This window comes from Phalacrocorax aristotelis, chromosome 18, assembly GCF_949628215.1.
Source record: "Phalacrocorax aristotelis chromosome 18, bGulAri2.1, whole genome shotgun sequence".
Taxonomy (NCBI): domain Eukaryota; kingdom Metazoa; phylum Chordata; class Aves; order Suliformes; family Phalacrocoracidae; genus Phalacrocorax; species Phalacrocorax aristotelis.
In genome coordinates, this window is record NC_134293.1 from 5,855,289 (window position 1) to 5,874,779 (window position 19,491).

The following is a 19,491-nucleotide window of genomic DNA, read 5'->3' on the forward strand; positions in this document are numbered from 1 at the left end:
ACTGTCTGACTGGACAGAATGCCTTGCATATCACAGCATACCTTGAGCTGGAAGAAATACTCCTCTGCCTGCTGCTCATTGAGGTTCAGTTTTTTTGCAAGCATCCCTTTCAAAGTCTGAGCAACATCCTTGGCCATGCGTACATCTCCGCAGACATAGAGGTGCCCTTCCTCCTTATGCAAGAGGTTGCACACTTTGGTGTCCAACATGCTTTGAAGAATATCTTGAACGTAGACCTTAGAAACAGAAAAAGAATCATTAGACAGGTTTCTTAAATGCTACTTTGGCTATTGGCTTTTCTAAATTCAGCGTGGCTCTATGTAGTAAGGTTCTAAATGCCCTGTCTATTCCTTCTGTGCGTTGCACCACTGCAAAGGAGAAGAAAAATGTCTTTGTGCTGTCTTTACAAGCCCCAGCTTTGGAGGCTAGACCTGTCTCCTGATTAAACTAGAGCAGACTAAGGCTCTTCTCTTTTAGAGCCAGTTACAACTGCCAAAGTCTCCTAACTTGCCAGGAGAGTAGCATAGCTAAAAAGAAGATAGCGTAAGTGCTGCTGTTTTCTCCAGTCAAGATTTCATGTAAGCAAAATTAATTTCCAGGGTCACTGTGTCATTGAAATGCTGACAAATGGCCAGAGCCAGCTCATCTCTCACCCATGGGCCAATCAAATCCTGCAAAATTTAACGTTTCTGAAAATGTTCCAGCTTCTAGTTTCAAAGGCTGTTTGCACTTAAAGTTTTGATTATTTGTCTGTTACGCCTCTCTATATGGCAGTGAGGGTTTTATATTTATATAGTTCGCTCATACTGAAGTTCTGGTGAGATTCTCCTTTATTTTGAAGGAGCGGGGTCTTTTCTCACTTGTTCACAATACACTGAAACAAAATGCTAACTTTTTTTAAAGAACATTGTTAAACAGGGCCCGAATCTGAACTTCAGGGACCGTTCTGAAAGGAGCCAACCCTCAAAGAACAAAGGAACCGGCCTTACTTTTGCTTGGCCAGGTTGTCTGGAGTAAGCTGTGTAGATGTCTGTCAGGACACCCTTCCTCTTCATTTCCTCAGTTTCTTCTTTGTAGATGTGATCCATGTCTGGTTGCCGGCAGCCAAACAATAATGTCATGTCACCACCTTTGATCCCTGAAACCAACATCGGAAAGTTGGTCATCTTTCCTGGTAAGGCCTATTATCTCTTACGCCTATTCCCCATAGAGGGCCCCTTTGTCACAGTAACTGCTGTGTACAGCGCTCTGTACAGCTACTTTCTAATTAGCCTTTCTCACTGAACACCTGAGAAGGACAGCGCGTGTGTCTGTGTGTGACAGCTGGTGATTTTAGGGTCTTGCAGTAGGTTTGAACCTGCCCAAGCCCGTGGAGAACTATGTGGAATCACCTGTTGGAGCAGGTTCCCCAAATGGGCTAACACCGGCAGGCAGAGGCGTTTCCTCTCCAGACTGTGGCCCCTGTGTGAGCTCCTGGGGCAGTCAATGAACATACAGTGCTTCCAAGGAGACATAGGCTGCTCCCTCCAAGTGACCAAATACCTCAAGACCACCAGAATGGTCTCAAGTGGGATGGATTAGCTGTTTCAGTGCAGCGTTCAGTCATTCTCAGGATTACAAATCTCTACGGGGTTTACTTGGCTAATGCTTCTGGGTGTCTCCATCTGCAGAGATTTTGTTTGGAGGACTAGGGATGTCTTCTGCTGCTGTATGAGTTATGGCCTCCCCCTTGTGGCAATGCCCATAAGTACCTTTCTCTTCCAAGTCATAGAGACGCTGCTGCCAGAAACTTCTGAAGGGAGCAATTCCTGTCCCTGGGCCGATCAGAATGCACGGCTTGGTTGGCTCCTCTGGGAGCTGGAATTCATTAGCACTAAAATGCAAAAAAATGTTAATTAGTTTATGACTGACTCCTCAGTGTCAGTTTCCTGAATGATTTTGAATAGCACAGCTTAAGATACCAATTTGAAAACAGTAATGGGGCTTAACTTGGTGACGGTTGCTTGTTTCCTTAGCTTTACCTGCTCTACAGCGAATAGGCTGACAGTGCAGGTGCTGCCATTTGAATAGAATTCTTTCAGAACTTCTAATGATTTATGATTTTAGTCAACATAGGACATGGTAACAGGTCTCATCTCTGGAAGACAGGGAGTTCCCTCTCCTCAAACTCAGATATTCTAACTTGCGCTCACCAGTCACTTGAAAATCATATGCAAACAATGAAAAAACCACTGAAGAAGCTGAACTAAGAACTGCTGTTTGGGTTTATTTTCTTTTTCCTTTTTTCTCTGTCATACACTCACCTGCGTATAAAGCATGGGACTATTTCATTCAGAGCTATTGTATTCAGCCATGTGCTGCAAACTCCATGGTGCAAAGGCCCTTGTCCATCTGATCGGAGCAAAGGAAAATACCTCTGTCAGTATTCACAAGCTCTCAGGTTTTTAAAAAAGCACAATTTATATTTTAAATTATGGTTTTTAAATAAGCATATATCTAGTAATGATTTGTAAAACAAGGATACCCTGATGATGATGCAGGATTTCAGCAAATCCTGACACAGTATGAACATCTGCACTGCAGTATATTATCCTGCGTGTATCACAATACAAACTTGTTAAAGACACGCTTCATGGCAAGAGGCAGACACAGGTTTTTTTCTGAACCACAATGCAGCCTAAAAGTCATTTAATTAAGAGACAAATGAAAAGAACAATTGATTACCTCTTGTCCTGTAGTTTACAACTGCAACTGTCAGATGAATCTCTCTGGGTGTCATGTCACAGGAGGAACTGACAGAATAGTAGCGGGGTTTCAGAAATGGCAGCTGAGTCAGTAAGAAAGCTGTTGAGACCTCAGCAGAAGGAAACTCTTCCAGGACCTCCAGGATGTTCGGGCTGTTGTAAAACTTCCATTTATTGTATTCTTCTGTGCTCTATAAGGCAAAGGCCACCATCACAATGTTACCAGGTCATGCTGAGTTCAGGAGAGCAGGGATATTTGAAGTGTCACTCATAAATAAGATTCCTGCTTTATATTCCATTAAATATGCAGGCAAATGAACTGGGAATTCTCAAAACTTGGCCTAGATCAGTACTGGGGTTCCTAAGAAATCGTTTAATTTTTCAAAACAGAAGTACAGAACACCCACTATAATTTTCTCAGATACTGGCTCTCTCGGTGAGGATGTAGTAACTGAAGCAGAATCTGTTTCTCAGCCCCCTGCTGTGGGACAGCCACAAAACTGTATGGGCCCAGGCCCTGATACCTACTGAGCCTTGCTGAACCCAGCAGGAGAAGCAAGCACTTACCACACCTCTGAGTCATTGGTTACTTAAAGTGACATCCCTCTTACTCTCACGGTATCAAAAATATCTACCAGCTCCCCTCCAGCCCTCCACCTGAAAACTGTAAGGTCTTTTAATGGTGTACCATCAGAAACCACCATGAGGCGGGTAAGAGAAACAGGCAGGCAAAATGACCCACCCAGAACCACACAGGAAACATCAGATCTGAAGAAAGGTCGATTCCCAAGCTGAGCCACAAGACCACCCTTTCTCTCACTGTGGTTGGTTTTACAAGCACACAGAACATGTAGCAGAGGGGTAAAAATCAAGCACCAACACTACAAAAATTTCTTAAGCTTCAGCTACACAGTAAAAGGGCATCAGGTGGCCCAGTATACAGCACTTCTAACATAAACCTAGCCCTTACACTGACCTGACATAAAACTTCCAGTCTCTGTTTGTCCCCTTCCGCTGTTACCAGCTGGGAGAGTTTTTTTAGCAGTTGTTGGGAGGGTGGAGTAGTGATATCAAGCAAGTATGTCAAAGCCTCTGGGAGTGTGCAGGCTGGAATCTTTTTGTCACTTGTCCAGTAGCCACCTGGAAATGAGGGAAATAGAAGAACACTTGGCAATTCCCATGGCATTTGACAGCTGTAGAGCTTTGCAAAACTCAGTGTCCTTCAAAATACGACTTCAGACTAGGTTGCAGCAGGTCTAGACCACAGGGCCCTTCTGAAAAGGCGTTAATGTGAGGGTTCAAACTTTTTGTAAGGGGAGGATCTGATGCAGAGAATTGCATGATAACAAAACACCACTTAAAATGCAAAGCCTTTCGCCTGAGGAAATAATCTTTCTGTGTGTCACAATCCTCTGATTTAGCAGACTGTTCCTACTTAGATGGAAAAGACCGTTATGACATGTACATCTATTTTAGGACTCTGATACGTAGCAACATATTCTGTTGATTAATTTAATTGCGGTCCAGGGCCAATTTAGCAACTGAATTACAAACAGTGTCAACGTAGGATAACTAAAACAAACACACACTAGTGAAGATACCATGGACTGCCAGAGTATGCAAAATCAGAATCGATAATTATAAGAATAACTAAAAGTACTAGCAAAAACCTACTGAAACTTAAGAAAAGGAAAATAGAATCAAATTCAGTCTATAAAAATTCTCAGGAGTTTTAGAGAAATCTGTCAAACACCTCTGTTACTCTGTCTAAAGAGAACCAACTTACCATCAGTGCGGGTTTCAAGTCTGATAGTCTGATCAGCTGGAGGAGCATCTTTCACACGTGCAATGAGGCCATGGACTAATTCTGGCTGGTTGCCTGGGAAAATCCCGATATGTTCCCCAGGCAGGTAGCGCACTTCCTGATTAGTCTCACAGGAAAGCTTAACTAGAATGGTAACACGACTAGATATAGAAAAAAAGAGATCAGACAGACCTTGGTTACGTCGACAGGATTTCCCTTGAATTGCACAGAAAAGGCATAAATCTGAAGTGACAGTTGGCAAAGGCTTACTTGTGTTCATAACCAAATTATCAGATCAGCATAGTACTTTGTGGAGGCTTAAACAGATAATAGCCAGATATGTGAAGTACTTGTATCAAAACAAACAAGATACTGAAGTGCTGCCTGATCTGTCCAGGATATAATAAATATGCCTGCAATCAGCCAATGAAAGGAAGTGCAGCTCTGTGAAGACTGAATAGCTCACATCTTAAACCAGCTCAGAGGACTTCCCATAAGATGACTGTATTTAGAACAGGGATGAGAGAGGCCTACCAGGGGATGTTGAAGTGGCATTCACGGATGCTATTTCTAAGACAGATGTTAGCACTGATTACCCTTTTGTATTTCTCTGTGTATTGTCTTGTCTCAGCTTGCTTTGCAGTGCAACTGAATACAGCGGTTTCTTGCACTATACCTTTTCCCTTTTTTTTCTTTGTTTCTGCTAAGGGGCAATTTTCCCCCTAAAAGAAGTAAACATTTAGCTGGCATGTAGCATACCCAGCAAGGGAGAGGGAACATGAACCTGACCTTCTGCATTTAGTAGGTGTCAAAGTGCCATACCACGGAGTTATTTAGTTTCCTGCATACCAGAGATTCTACTGGGAAGTTGCTCCTGTCTAAATCAGAGATAAGACTGTATGTGGTATTGTATTGTAGTATGTAATCTTGTGGGTGATTTACTTCTGCTAATGAAGGTACAAAATTCACATATAGTTCTTAATAACTGCAGGGAGGAGGTGTTTATAACCAGGCATTTCAGGATTAAGATATTAGTAAAACGTAGTATTGCAATATTCAAGAGAGTGAGGTATCATACCTGGATTTTAAACTTTGAAGATTCTGTCTGAATGTCAGCTTCATGGGAATTATATTCTTGGCATGAATGTTTGCAAGAGCTGTTGAAAAAAGAGGACATGACTCATGGCATTTTTGTGATTAGGTTTGTTTAAAATGTCTTCAAATAATATGCAGAAAAGAACCGAAGCATGCTTGCCCTAGAATGCGATATACTTTTAGTCAGTTTTGTGTCCTATATGCATGCCTCCTCTGACTAAAAGTAGTTCATCTCAGCTTCTGTTCTTCTGGGGTTGTCTAAATATGTGCTAGTTCTCATGTTCTGATGTTATTGTGCTGGAAAGATAATAATTCATGCAATGTGAGCCAATGTTTTTTTTTCTGATCACTGTACTTTACTATATGAATTTTATCATCCTGCAGGACCAATATTACTTATAGAAAACCTTTACAGTTCAGACCTATCTGAAGCAAAATGGACAGAGGAAGTGGAAGGTGGGAGGTAATACCTTTAGCCAAGTCCATGGTTTGAGAGTCATGCACTATCCTGTAATTCTTAGGGTCCCAGCTTTCATTAGAGGTATATATCTCGGGCAACTGAATACTGTTTTTCCCACGGATGTTAAAAATGTCACAGGCAGTCTAGAAAAAAAGAAAAAAATAAGGCTATTCATGGTAAAAAAGTATTCTTAGTGCTCTCATAATCCTAATGGGGACATAAGAATTTCATGGATTGCTATTGTTTATTGATTCTGTTGGGTTCAGTGATGTTACAGGGGTTCATTGAGTTCAGTAAGGTTCTGCTTCTATACCAGTCCAGCTAAAAAAGCTCTATTTCGAAAAATTCTGTCTGATGCTACCACCCTTGTTCATACTGAGCACCCCACTATCCAAAAGGTTTCATGGAACTTTATGTGAATATTAAAAAATAATAGAAAAGGGGCTCAGTTCCCTCTTCAATTTAGGCCAGCAGTAGAAAAGAGGGGAGTTCAACATTCAGATATAAATCCAGATGTGTACTTTCCTTCGTTTTCCCCCATTTTTATGCGATACTAGTGTATACTGAAGTAAAACGAATGAATGAACGAACTAAAAGATGAGCTAATTATTTATATAGTCACCTTGAATGCACTGACAGCCCATGTGCGAAAGGCTTCTTCTTGCCCATTGAGTTCATCTCCTTCACCTACTGGAGTGAGCTGAGAAGCCCCTAGCTGGGCCAGTTTTTGGTCAATGGTATGAGCAAAGGCACAGAACTCTGGATACATGCTGGACCCCAAACCAAACACCGCGTATCTGCAGAAGAAGATAAAAATAAGATCACTATTTTATGCTAAATGAAATGCAAAAGGACTCAATCACATGCAAACCAAATTAAAAAGTATTTTTACCTGATTTTTCTTCCCAGCAATTTCAGGGTGAGCAAGGAGTTCTTCAAGGTCTGTATAAAAATTCATACAATACTTAAGGTTAGAAAAATACTCTGATTAAAAACAGAAGTGAGACCCTGAAGCATATCTTACTCAAGTACATGGGACAAATGAAAGGGTTGTCTTTGGTCTCAGTCTTTGAGTTAAGCCTCATATATACTTCTGAGGTGAATAGTACCTTTCCATTATTTGGAGAATCTCCATTTCCGAAGGTGCTAGTAACCACCAGAAGAAGTGTTTCTTTTTCCAGGTCACAGATGTTGTATTCATCCATGCACAGAACCTGGAAGATGTGAAGCTCATGAGAAATTGCTGGCAGACATAAGAACTAGCATCAGATATCTCTGTGATAGTCAGATGACTGTTCACCAAATTTACAAAGCATTATACCATACAAAATCAAAGTTCTAGTCCAACTTGTATTTACCGCACCTTCAAAACATAGGTTTAGGACAATGAAAAAGCTTGCAGAAGCTGATAAAACTAGCCAAACTTCTTTCTCTCCATTTAGCGTTGATGATTTATGTTCTCTTACCTTAGTGTTGAAGGCACAGTTGAACAAGCTGCAGAGATTGTTGGCTAGTGTTTCAGATTTCCCAGTCTCTGTTGCATAGATTACAGTGACCTTGGACCTGGTTGCCATTGTTTGTCGCATGAGTGAAGATGCAAAGAGTACAGCCCTGAGAAAAAAAATTATCACATATAATTTTTAATATACCTACACAGTAATTTAGATTCATTCACAGACAAGCTAGGAAAGACTGATTTGAGCATGGCTTTTCCTTGGAAGATTGTTCAGAAACAATACACTATAGATAGCCCTGAATAAGAATCTTAGATATGAGTATCACCTAACTGTGGATATGTAAGTCTATGATTCAAACAATTCAAGTGGTATCTACTCTAATAATTATTTTTTTAAAAAAGTGGAACAGAAACATCACAAGACTAGAATAGTTAGACAAAAACATGAATAATTTTATTTGAACAACTTACTTTGCCAACACACTAAACTTTATTTCATTTTTTCTTGGCCTCCGGGTCTCATCATGCCAGACATGTGTTTTCCATGCATCCACCTTTTAAAAAAAAAAAGTTAAGCTTCAGGTAAGAAATGTAAAATAGTAAACGCACAATTTGTGTATCTCTGAAAGAGCCAGATTGACTAGAATCTGTATATACAATCATAGAATCATAGAATGGTTTGGGTTGGAAGGGACCTTTAGAGGTCACCTAGTCCAACCCCCCTGCAGTGAGCAAGGAGATCTTCAGCTAGGTCAGGCTGCTCAGAGCCCCATCCAGCCTGACCTTGAATGTTACAGCTTGAGAATTCAACAGAACTAACATAACCTTCCGCAGTATAATAGATACTGCCTGCTGTTTATTAATCTCTCTGGTGAACTTTCACTACCCATTATTCATTATTGCTATTCAGACTTCTTCAGGTCCCATATAATCATCTGCGCTACTGAAGTTGTCTATTAGAATCATATATTTTCTTTTTATAACGTGTACCTGGTAGTAATAGAATGGAGTGAGGACATAGTTCAACATCTCCTGGTGGAACACAGGAGTTATGCTCCCTGACATAGGAGGTACAATCCACACCCAGTCAGCTGGGCAGCCTCCTCGCACACGGTACTCATTCTGCATGTACTTCATGAAGGACTCAGCAGCTGAGTGGTGATCCATGATAGTCACATTTTGTTTCTAGAATAAATGCAAAAAGACAGACATACATTAAAAAGCCCATTCCACTTTCCTTCCTGATAAAGTAATCTTTTTGCTTTGGTTAATATTTCAAGGAGTTTATACAATGCCAGCAAATATATACCGTCAGCAACTACTATTTAGATACAGATTGAAATGGACCTTTGATTGAGGATTCTTTTTGTTCTTTTGTAGCATCAGCATTTTTTTTCCCCAGCACTGGGGGTGCATGCTGAAAAGCCCCCGATTCATTTTTACCCATCTTTCATATTGTTATGATATGTTAAATGAACTGTAATTGTAAATAAAATCTATTAATGCAATGGCTTTACATAGATTGTGACACTTAGACAAATGTATGAAAAAGATGAACAATCTCGCCTTTAACTTCCTTTTCTTTTTCTCTCCCTTCTCCCAAGATCTTTTTCTGGCAAGAACAGGAAATGTGGGCTCCTCCCCAGGTGTAAATCAAGAATAACTCTATTGGAATTACATTGATAACCTCTATTGAGCATTGGTCCACCGGCACTGTATTTGTATAAATCTGTTATAAGTGAAAGGAAAAAGGGACACACAATATTCAGTGTCACTCCAGATACCAGTCGTGTTGACTTACGTGGAAGCTATAAAGCACAGCCACATTTATCTCTACAACAGCTCGGTCTTTCCATAATGATGAAAGGTTGTTTGTTTCCAGTCCCATTCTTCTTCCTACCTCCTGCATGTAAAAGAGAGAGAGAAAAGGGAAAAGCAACTTACTACATGGGACTTCAGCATCATGATTTCTCCATCTCATCACATTAATATGCAGCAAAAAGTATTGCAGAAGGGGGAAGAGTCAATCTTGTGCTTGGGAAAGTGATGGCAGCAGAAACATTTGAGATTAGAGGTAAACTTAAATTACAGAGTTCTGGTTCTTGAGGCTATTCCAGTTTGGTGAAGCAGGGAGTGGTCCTCCTCTGGTCTAAATGGTTTAAAAAGTGGCAGTATCTTATTATAACTCAACATTATTAGTTTGTACTGATGAGGTGCCCGAGACCTGCAGCTAACAACCACTGTCTCATCAACATCAGACTGGAACTGACATAAATATACCTCTGAGAAATCATAGAATGGCGGGGGTTGGAAGGGACCTCTGGAGATCATCCTGTCCCATCCCCTGCTGGAGCAGGCACACCCAGAGCAGGGGCACAGGACCGCGTCCAGGCAGGGTGTGAATGTGTCCAGGGAAGGGACTCCACAGCCTCTCTGGGCAGCCTGTGCCCCTGCTCTGGCACCCGCACAGCAAAGGGGTTTTTTCTCATATTGAGGTGGAACTTCCTGTGTTCCAGCTTGTGATCATTGCCCCATGTCCTCTCATTGGGCACTAATGAAAGTGTACAGAGACCAAAAGTCTCTGTATCAGCAGGACTCAGGGTAAAATTGGGGAAGAATTCCCTGTGGACAGCATTTTCTGTATTTTTTTTTACCATTGCAATTTCACCATTCCAGCCAGGTATTTGGAACAGATACTGTCAGAACACTGTAAACACAGTCATACAATCTGGCAGTCATAATCTTGGCAGGAATTCAAGATGTTCCACGATAGTCAGGATATTGTGTCAGATTAGCACTGCAGTGTTAGCATGATGTAAACACAAGCTCATCCCAGCAAAGACTGTTAGCCTCTCTTTTTCAAAAGCATTCCACCCACCACGTTCATTCCCTTCGTGAATCAACAAACTTCTACTTCAGAAGATTACCTTCAGGATGTTGTATCGCTGAACATCACAGAGGTCTCGCACTCCTATCTCTGTCCCCATGTACCAGCCATTGAAAGGACAACCAGTAAATTCTAGGCCTCCCACCTCAAGAAGCATGTTGGCAACAGCAGGCAGCGCATACCACTTCAGGTCTAACTCCTTAAACCATTCATACCTGTTAAAAAAGCATTTTGATTTATTACTTTATGTGTCTTCCTCCTTTAGGCGATAATCAGAAAAGAAAGACTACTACCTCTAGGAGGAATGAGCCATGAAGCACAGTCTGCAAAAGCACATTTTGCTTGCAGATTTTGTTTACCATGTGGTAACTGGGAGTTGCCAGCTAAAGAAACTGCAGAGCAGTATTAGAGAGTTCTGCAATCTGCAGGCCACTTTCAATGCAAACGTGAAGACAAAAACGAGAGAAAGGCAACAAACATTTTGTTATGAGTGCAGCTGTACATGTGTACATGTACATGTACATGTGTATTACACCGGCATAAGAAATTATGATTTATTGAATTCTGAATATGATTGAAAAGTAGATTGGGAAAAAAAAGATTTCCAATGAAACTGCTATAGGCTTCCTTGATTTAAATCTCATAGCATTGTTCTAACAGGCATTTTATCTTTCAGGACAATTTACCGTAATTTCATCCTAACAAAGAAATCATAAAATGACTGCTGCAGGCACAGGCTAATAACCTGCCAAGGTGAGGCAGAGACAAAAATGCAATTATCTAAATCTTGTGTGCTTACTTTGGATGCTCCATTGGCACTTCAAGGATAATTTCTGGCGGGATTTCAAATATTTCTGGGTCTTGGCCGTTTGCTTGGAGAACAAGTGGAACTACATCAAAGCGGCCATATTTCGGCTTCCACCCAAGCTCGATGCACAACTATAAATAAAGTACATTTGGGTTTTGTAGGTTCCCCCCCACATTTGAAGACAAAAGAATGTTAATGCTCTAAAACCTGCTGAGGCACATTCTAACTGATAAAAGTTATCTTATCCAAACAATGTTGAGACAAGTTCAAGTACTGATTGTGTCCCTGGCTTAAGTGGAGATGGAGGGGTGTATTTTTATATCACGATTGTATGAAATTATCCGGCCTGCACCTAGAACCCGTGGGGCAGAACATCCCATTCACTCCTTAGCACCACACTTCCCTCCCACTCTGCATAATCATACAAGAAAAATTAAAAAGACCGATGGGTTAAATAAGATGGAAAGCAGTTATGATTCTGTATTTGGAACTGTACCTGTGTGAACTCCAGACTGGCAGGGTCTCCTATAATAGACCCATCTGGCATCTGATATCCAGCATATCGGATGAGCTGGCTGTTCCAGACACGGAAATCGTGTTTCCCATCAGTCCTCTGGGGGAAGACAGTGATGGCTGATCTGCCCAGAGAGACAATCAAATCCCGTTATACCACAGCAGCACATCAAACACATTCTAATTATTAAGACATAAATTGTTACCAACAGCAATTATATTTCAAAAATAAACATAAGTAGAAATAAAATCATTCATCCTCTCTACCCACCTCCCTGAATCTTCAAATCATCTCTTTCCCCAGGAATTTCAAAAGATTTTGCAACATCAGCAATGAAAATTACAAAATTTCAAAACGGTTGATGGTACACATGAGAGGAACACATAAGTACCAGGAAAATTGCAAGCAGAGACAAGTTGTCAAAATATTCAGATTGACTATTTCAGGTCTTATGTATAGTTTTGAATCCAGATCTGGATGTGATCTTTGTTGTTTAAAATGAAAGAGACCTACCTTATATTTCCATTGTTGGTGGCATACTGAATATGGCGACAGATATGCTCAAACATTTCCTTCGCTGTTTTACAATCACGTGCATCAAACACCTATATGTTTTCCAAAAGAAATGTAAAGAAAAAACCTGATTTTGAAGCAGTAATATAAGCTCATTATTATTCTTATGCAGTTAAGGAAAGGAAAGATTAAGGAAAGAATTGAGATGAAAAATCAATATTTCTCAATTTAATTGTAGCTCCACAAGGAAAGGTTCATTTTTATTGTTCTTATATGCATCATTTTCACACTTAATAATCCTGCAAGGACCAAGGCGTGCACCTGGTTCCATGACATAGTTGGTTCCTATGTGGGCACTCTACACGTTTTCATTCAACTATGAGGCAGAGAACTAAAAAAAAAGATGTTGATGAACTGTACATATGTACAGGAGGGAGCAGTCCTCAGTTGAAGCAACTGGCATATTTTACCAAAGTAAAGGACATTCTTCTGATTTACAGCAGATGACTATTTGGCCCATAAGGTCTAGGCTCATAGGTTACCTGTAGATTGGACCACTGGATTCTCCCAATACACCTAGGCGCGTTCCTCCAGGCTAGTTTGGCGGCAAAGATCAGTTCATCCTTTGTCAAATGGTAGGTTCCTGTTGTTTCTATCTCCTTGGTCACTGTTTCCAGTCGGTCCAGGTGTTCTTCTATTTTTGGCCTTTTGAACAGGAAACAGCCATGGAAAGAAGCAATCAGATTTTCATTACTTAGAGCTGATTTAAACTGCAGACATTCTTCTTATGTTCTGGGTCAAGAAGAGCACAGGCATTGCTGAAGCCATAAAGCTTTTGAGCATCCTTCTGCACAAGAAGACTTCTACTTACATCGCTGATTTTTATCCGCCAGGATGCAGGCAGATTTCCAGGGAGGGGATTAGCATCCAGGCAGGCTGAGATACGGCAAGTTTGGATAAACACTGAGAAACCTGTCCCTGTTACAAATCTACGCTCTCTGGATGTGAAACAGGTCAACATAAAATACTCTATCCTTTATTAAAACATCCATCACCTCATGAAATCAGCAACTGCACTGTGCTTTGGCTGTGAGAAGTCACCGTCATCTCCTGCCCACCTCCCCTCTATTGCACCACACTTTTGTCCCCAAGGCATAGCTGTTATCTGTTGCAGCAGTCTAGGGTCTGAGATTTTTATCAGAAAGCAGGGGGTATTCTAGGTAGAGGGATGAATTAAGTACATAGGACTCTGACTGAGGATTGCTGCGGAGAATTTATCCTGGCTTCAGAATTTAGGAACTGTCCTTATTAGAGTTCAAATGACAGAGTTTACTAGCCTAATGAACAAACTAACACACTAGAAATTTAAGTAGCCATCACAAGCTTTTCTGTGTAAGTTTAAATTTGGATTTTCTAGATTGGTTTGGAAAAAAACTGTCAAATCACAAGCAAGTGAAAAGGAGAGAACAGGCTAGCTTCAGCCCAAGAGTAAGATTGTAGTGACTGTCCTCTCAGCATTCTATTATTTTCACAGGGACACAGCTCTTCTGAGCAAAGTAGGACTTTCATTCCTAAAAGGAAGCGCTGAGCAATTCCTTTGTCAGGGAAACCAATTCTAAAATTCTTTAGTTTGATAACAGAGAATGAAGTCAAAACATCAGGAAATATTTATCACAGCAGACAAAAATTGTTTTGTTGGCTTAGAGGCAGAATGAAAATAGCCTGCACTGTCTGAGAGTTTTCACATTTTCAGCAAGATGAAAGATCAAGGGCAAGCATGTAAGATAGTGTAAATCATTGTGATCAAATAACCATGAGCAGAAACACAATGATGTGCAAATGTAATACGCTGGCAAGTGAGTACAGCCTGTGTGTAAGACAGGGACTTTCAGAAAGATTCAGACGGAAGAAAGCTTTGTAGACGAGTTCAAAGTGTCTGAAGAAGTAGCCATTATGTAGCTGAGTCCCTTTGAAAGTCTGATAATGTTTTATAATGGCATGACCAAACATTGAATTGTCACTTGAAAGCTTGCCATGTGAATTCTTCGTCACTGCAAACCCTTGGACCTCAACCAGATATTCCAGCATTTCCTGCAACAAGTCGTCTCTGTACCATGTCCATTTTTGCAAAAACACAAACCTCTTTTCTGAAGCTAGAGCATCCCCCTCAGCAAGCTCAGTAAAGCTTATGTTGATGATAGCACAGAGCAAGGTTGAGAAGCAAGAGACTGGCACTCCAACCTTTGGCTAAAGCCTTGAGAGTCAAAATAGAGAACAAAAGAACACAGAGAAACAGAAAGCACCGTCTGCATTATTCACATCTAAGACTGGTCTGAGTAGGAGCTAATCCCTTTAATGTCGAATGTTAGGAAAATGGAAGGTAACATTCTTAATGATCTTAAAGGTCTTTTCCAACCTAAATGACTCTATGATTCTATGATTCTGTAAAAGAGTCCTATCCACGCTGCTTATTATAAATGTACTATAATGTAACACACTCAGAAGGGATGGGGTTGAGGAATGCACTGTACAGAGTTAATTTCTGTATTCCCAAGACGTGGAATTGGCAGATATAGATATGAAGTGCAGTAATAGTTTTATTTACCTTTTCTAATAGTCCTTATCTATTTTTTGAATGCATGCCATGTAATGGGATAGTTACTGATAGCTGCAAAGAAACCAAACACTATAGTCTCACACAGACAGGTAGGTAGAGGACGTTTATACCAAAAATGAAAGTGCAGTTGGCTTACTCTTTAAATGAATTGTAGTACTGTTTGATAAAGTCTATTGCCTGAGGTAAAAGCTCTGCTGGTGGAACTGGCCCATCTCTAGTACCTCTCACCAGGCCCTTTGGGGTCATGAGTGCCCCCTGGCAGGCTTTGGTCCGGCAGTTGATAACCTGAAAAACAATGAAATGTCAAAAACCAATGTTGTACTCTGTATCTTTTTGAAGTTATGAAAAATTACTGTTCAGGCTTCTATATCTTACCTCCTTTGCTGTCAGGTGTAGTGTGTCCAGTAAGCTGGATCCATTTTCCAAGTTTCTCACTTTTACATGCATTGGACATCTGGATATTTGCTTTGAAGCTTTGATATAATTTTGGGGAGGGTTCTGGACAAGAAAAGATAAAAAACACATACTGTCTTCAGACCTATCAAATATCTTAAAGCCTCACTTTTGATTTTATTTGACCATTAAAATGCTACAAATTAAATTCAAGAGACTAGGTATAAATGTGATCCTCTCTGACATGTGTGTTTATTCATTTGAATATAAAACCATTGACCTAATCCGCAATTTGGTATGGAATGGGAAAAGAAAAGTATTTTTTTAATAGCCAAACAATATCTGCCACTGCAAACACCTTTTAGATTTCAATAAGGCCTCTTAATATAATATTCATAGTCTCAGGAAAACAGACAATTTTAGAGAAACGACATATTTGTTACTAAAGGCTGCATTTTCAAAGGAGAATAAAGGAATCAGGCACTTCAGTCCCTGGGGGACACATCTTTTCCTTAAGTCTTATCAAAGCTCCTTTTTGTTCAGAAAGGATATTTCACCCAAAGATCTCACAGCAGTCATAACCTCATGTAACCAGTTAGTCCTCACATAAGAACTTTGAGAAGTTGTGAGCAGTAAGCACCACCCGTGTGAGCTGTTAATATCAAACAATGAGACGAGAAACTGACCTCTCTCCCATCGCTGGCCTTTGCTGAAGTTATGATAGGCGGCATCTCTGTCTGCTTCTTGCTCAGATCATATAATTTGGCATCATCATTTTCTAAGCTTTAAAAGAGAAAAAGACAATTCAGTATAATGCAATGTGCTTAGTTTTTGATAGTTTTACCCACAGCATCAGTAGGGAGATGCTCAGAGCTGTCTCTGAAAGATGTCCTGAGTCAATCAATCAACCATTCACAGCAGCGTGAGGGACAGAGTGGACTAGAAGTCAATAGTAAAGCTACAATCACCCTTTTCAGATCAGTACGTGGGAAGGAAAACAACAGATATGGCCTGGAATGGTACAGGTTGAGTAGTATCATTGCTGTAAGCTAAACAAAGGACATCTGTACGATTATGATCTGGCCAGAAAATACTCCGAGGAATTAAACAAAGAGGTTGAAATCTTCAGGGAAATGCATGAAAATTTCATCTAGGTCCAGTCTCCAGCCCACTGAGCAAATAACATACTTTTATATTAATTTCCATTTTTTCCCTGCACTGTCTTACTTTCTGAACTCCTACTTTTTCATTTGGATATCAGGTTTCAGAAGATGCTCAAAAACATCCAGGAGGCATCCAGACCACAAACTCCAAAGAAACCCCTTAGTTTGGAGAGGGCAATGATGTGTTTTAGCTAGCAGAGCATGTGATCACTCACTTCCACTAGGCAGCTTCACGAATCTTCACATTTGAATATAAACTACTTTAAGCAGTGACAGGAAAGGGTAAGGAATGGGTATAGAAAGAAGTGATATGCAATAGAAAACTGAAATCAATAACAGCCTGAAAACAGAGAAGTTTAATATGCATGTGCAATTTATCTTACCCAGCATCTTGTATGAATTGTATCACAGAACTACTTTACCAACTTAATTACAGCATTAATAATCACTTTGCTAATGTTTATAGCATACATGTGCCTCCTAAGTTCTGGCATACATGAAACCATTATAACACAGCAAATAAATTTCAAACTATGAAAGAGAAAGTAAGATGGTTTCACTTAATATCTTCCCTTTTCAAATGAAAGAGAAACCATGAAACCACTAAAAGACAAACTTCTTACCCATGGATCTTCCCATTTTTCTCCACGTTATTATTGATGTCCTTCTCTTCAGAGAACTGGCTCTTAGCAGCACGAGGTTTGAATACAAAATGCCATGGGCACATCATTTTGTATGCTTTATTTATGATTCTAGTTCACAGTGCTGAAATCTTGTTTTGGGTGTGTGGGTACACCTCTGAGGAGGGAAAAAAACCACGAAGGTCAGTTTTTAACTAAGAAGGTAACTCCCTTTAAAATTTTGCAGAAACTCACCAGACTAACTGTTCTGATCTAATTAACATCCTGTTTTTAAAAACGATAACAGCTTGACTCTTAGAATAGTAATATTAAAACTAACAGTTCTCTTTGACGGTGTAATGCTGAAGTCATGCCTTACTCTAAAATACCTTCAAGAGTATTTCAATCGGTCTGTGATTTCGAATTGGTCTGTAAATTAACCAAAACATTTTGCAATGTATTCATCTGCCAGAGACGAATGGAATTCTGAGATTCTGAATTCTGTATTTTGTAAGATATATATACATAGCACATATTTGAATGTAACATATAGCATTTATATAAGAACATACAAAGTTTAATGCTATTCATTTTAACATATTTTCTGCTAATTTCTGATGCTAAATTGGATTTTTGCACAACGGGAGGTGTGACAGAAGAAAAAGAGCAAACTAGTAAATTGCTAGGTAAAGCATAATTAGCCTCAGCATTTGAATCTGGTTCATAACAGAAATCAAAAACTGACATTACAAAAATATTAAAGATAAAGAAAATATACATTGCCACATATTGCTGATGTAAATGATGTATTATTTTGTTATTTATATTGCTTTTTCAGTAAAAGTTAAAGTTTATATTGCTGGGGCCCCAAGATGCTGTCTGCTGTAGAAATCACACAAGAAAAGAAATCCATTCAACTATCTGCAGAAACTTGTAAGGTGTTAGAACTTGTCTGTTACTCCAAGTAAAAGAAATAGTGTGTAATAATAATTTCTCTACAGTTACAAAATACAAACAAATCTAAATTACTATTCTGCAATAAAAAAATGCTGCAGTTTGCATATAACAGAGAGGGAAAAGAGAGAAGGGAAGGGGAAGGGGGGGAGAGAGAAGGGAGGGGTGAAAGAAAGAAACCCCCACCCCCCCAAAAAGAGAAAAAAAATACACACAAAAAAAGCAAAAGAAGAAAAAAAGAAAAAAGAAAAAAGAAAAAAGAGAAAAAATGAAACGAAAAAAGATGAAAAAAAAAGGAAAAGAAAGAAGAGAAAATAGAGAAGACTCCCATTTTCCATTCACTGGTATTCAGAGTAAGACCTTGCTTGCTTTTCATGTTCTCCACAACAAGGTTCTTTAAGTAACATTTACAGTATTACCTGTTACACGCACAAACCTTTAAATCAGCAGAAAGGGGGGTGAAGTTTCCTGAGCAGCAGGACAGCTTGGAAACAGAGCAGGAGACTGATTCCAACACTTTACTCCTAAAACAGAAAAAACCCTAAAGTTTGCCATATAATTACTTCACTTGGAGCCGCAGTACATGAATCACAAACTGAACACTTAGACACAGTGCTGTCTTACCCTGCTCTCGTGAGAGATTTTTCCAAACCCACTAGGAGACAGTCTTCTGTGACAAAGTTTCTTTCCTTAATTTCTCCTGCTCTGTATCCCTCCTGTGAGGCAAAAGCATTTTATACTCCAGAACCAGGTTACACACAGATAGCGGTCGAAAGGGGAATCCCAGAATGACCCGCATTTCTGTCAGACCCGGAGGGCGTGTAGCTGATGTGCTGCTGCACTATTACATAATATGCGTGATGGGAGGGAGAGCAGCAACTAGTTCCTGATGTTATGAGCATCCCCTCCTTCCTGCACAGTGTGCTGCAACCTTGATTTCTATATGACCTCAGTGATAAGGACAGTGTATCACACTGAACAGTTTTTGCAACCTTGCAGGCAATGTTAAAATAAAATTAAAAAATCCTTAAAGAACTCTTAGATTTTGTCACTGGATGGTCGTTCTCCTATACATTAAACTAGCAGCTGTAGAAAGAGAGTAAGCAACTTCAGGAGAAATTTTACAGAACCATAGAGCTTTAGGGTATGGACCAGTAAATCATTTTAAATGGTGATTATAACAAAGGACAGGTATTTTAAGTTTAAAAGAAATATATTACTTCCCCATTTTTTATGAGGTTTTAAAGGATCTTTCTCAATAGAGTTTTTGTAGCATTTCTTCCTCTCCAGAGCTCCCTTTTCTATCTGTCGCTGCCTGTGAGGTTTGTCCCTTTGTGTTTTTCCAACATACTAGAAAAACTGGAAGGAAACTGCAACTCCCTGAAGTATGAACCATTCAAACCACATTGTATAGGTGAATATCAGAAGGACAGCTAGATGATGAAGATGGGATTATTAAGCTG

General features: G+C 39.8%; 1 protein-coding gene across 2 annotated transcripts in view; it reads right to left on the reverse strand.

Moving 5' to 3' along the window:
• NOS2 (nitric oxide synthase 2) overlaps positions 1 to 19,491 on the reverse strand; it is a 39,455-nt gene that overhangs the window by 1,362 nt on the left and 18,602 nt on the right. The window contains exons 1-27 of one of the 2 annotated variants that reach the window (XM_075112967.1): positions 18,653 to 18,899; positions 18,465 to 18,552; positions 17,078 to 17,252; positions 15,978 to 16,074; positions 15,274 to 15,396; positions 15,035 to 15,183; positions 12,824 to 12,986; positions 12,282 to 12,373; positions 11,751 to 11,892; positions 11,246 to 11,385; positions 10,487 to 10,661; positions 9,361 to 9,462; positions 8,550 to 8,744; positions 8,031 to 8,113; positions 7,570 to 7,714; positions 7,213 to 7,317; positions 6,996 to 7,045; positions 6,726 to 6,900; positions 6,114 to 6,246; positions 5,627 to 5,705; positions 4,531 to 4,709; positions 3,721 to 3,884; positions 2,725 to 2,935; positions 2,304 to 2,391; positions 1,752 to 1,873; positions 990 to 1,138; positions 42 to 236 (exon numbers count right to left, since the gene is read on the reverse strand). In XM_075112967.1, the coding sequence (XP_074969068.1) occupies positions 42 to 236; positions 990 to 1,138; positions 1,752 to 1,873; positions 2,304 to 2,391; positions 2,725 to 2,935; positions 3,721 to 3,884; positions 4,531 to 4,709; positions 5,627 to 5,705; positions 6,114 to 6,246; positions 6,726 to 6,900; positions 6,996 to 7,045; positions 7,213 to 7,317; positions 7,570 to 7,714; positions 8,031 to 8,113; positions 8,550 to 8,744; positions 9,361 to 9,462; positions 10,487 to 10,661; positions 11,246 to 11,385; positions 11,751 to 11,892; positions 12,282 to 12,373; positions 12,824 to 12,986; positions 15,035 to 15,183; positions 15,274 to 15,396; positions 15,978 to 16,074; positions 17,078 to 17,184 (3,363 nt within the window). In that variant the 5' untranslated portion in view covers positions 17,185 to 17,252; positions 18,465 to 18,552; positions 18,653 to 18,899. Of the gene's footprint in view, positions 1 to 41; positions 237 to 989; positions 1,139 to 1,751; positions 1,874 to 2,303; positions 2,392 to 2,724; positions 2,936 to 3,720; positions 3,885 to 4,530; positions 4,710 to 5,626; positions 5,706 to 6,113; positions 6,247 to 6,725; positions 6,901 to 6,995; positions 7,046 to 7,212; positions 7,318 to 7,569; positions 7,715 to 8,030; positions 8,114 to 8,549; positions 8,745 to 9,360; positions 9,463 to 10,486; positions 10,662 to 11,245; positions 11,386 to 11,750; positions 11,893 to 12,281; positions 12,374 to 12,823; positions 12,987 to 15,034; positions 15,184 to 15,273; positions 15,397 to 15,977; positions 16,075 to 17,077; positions 17,253 to 18,464; positions 18,553 to 18,652; positions 18,900 to 19,491 lie in introns of those variants that run through there. The other variant, XM_075112968.1, reaches the window with a different exon arrangement.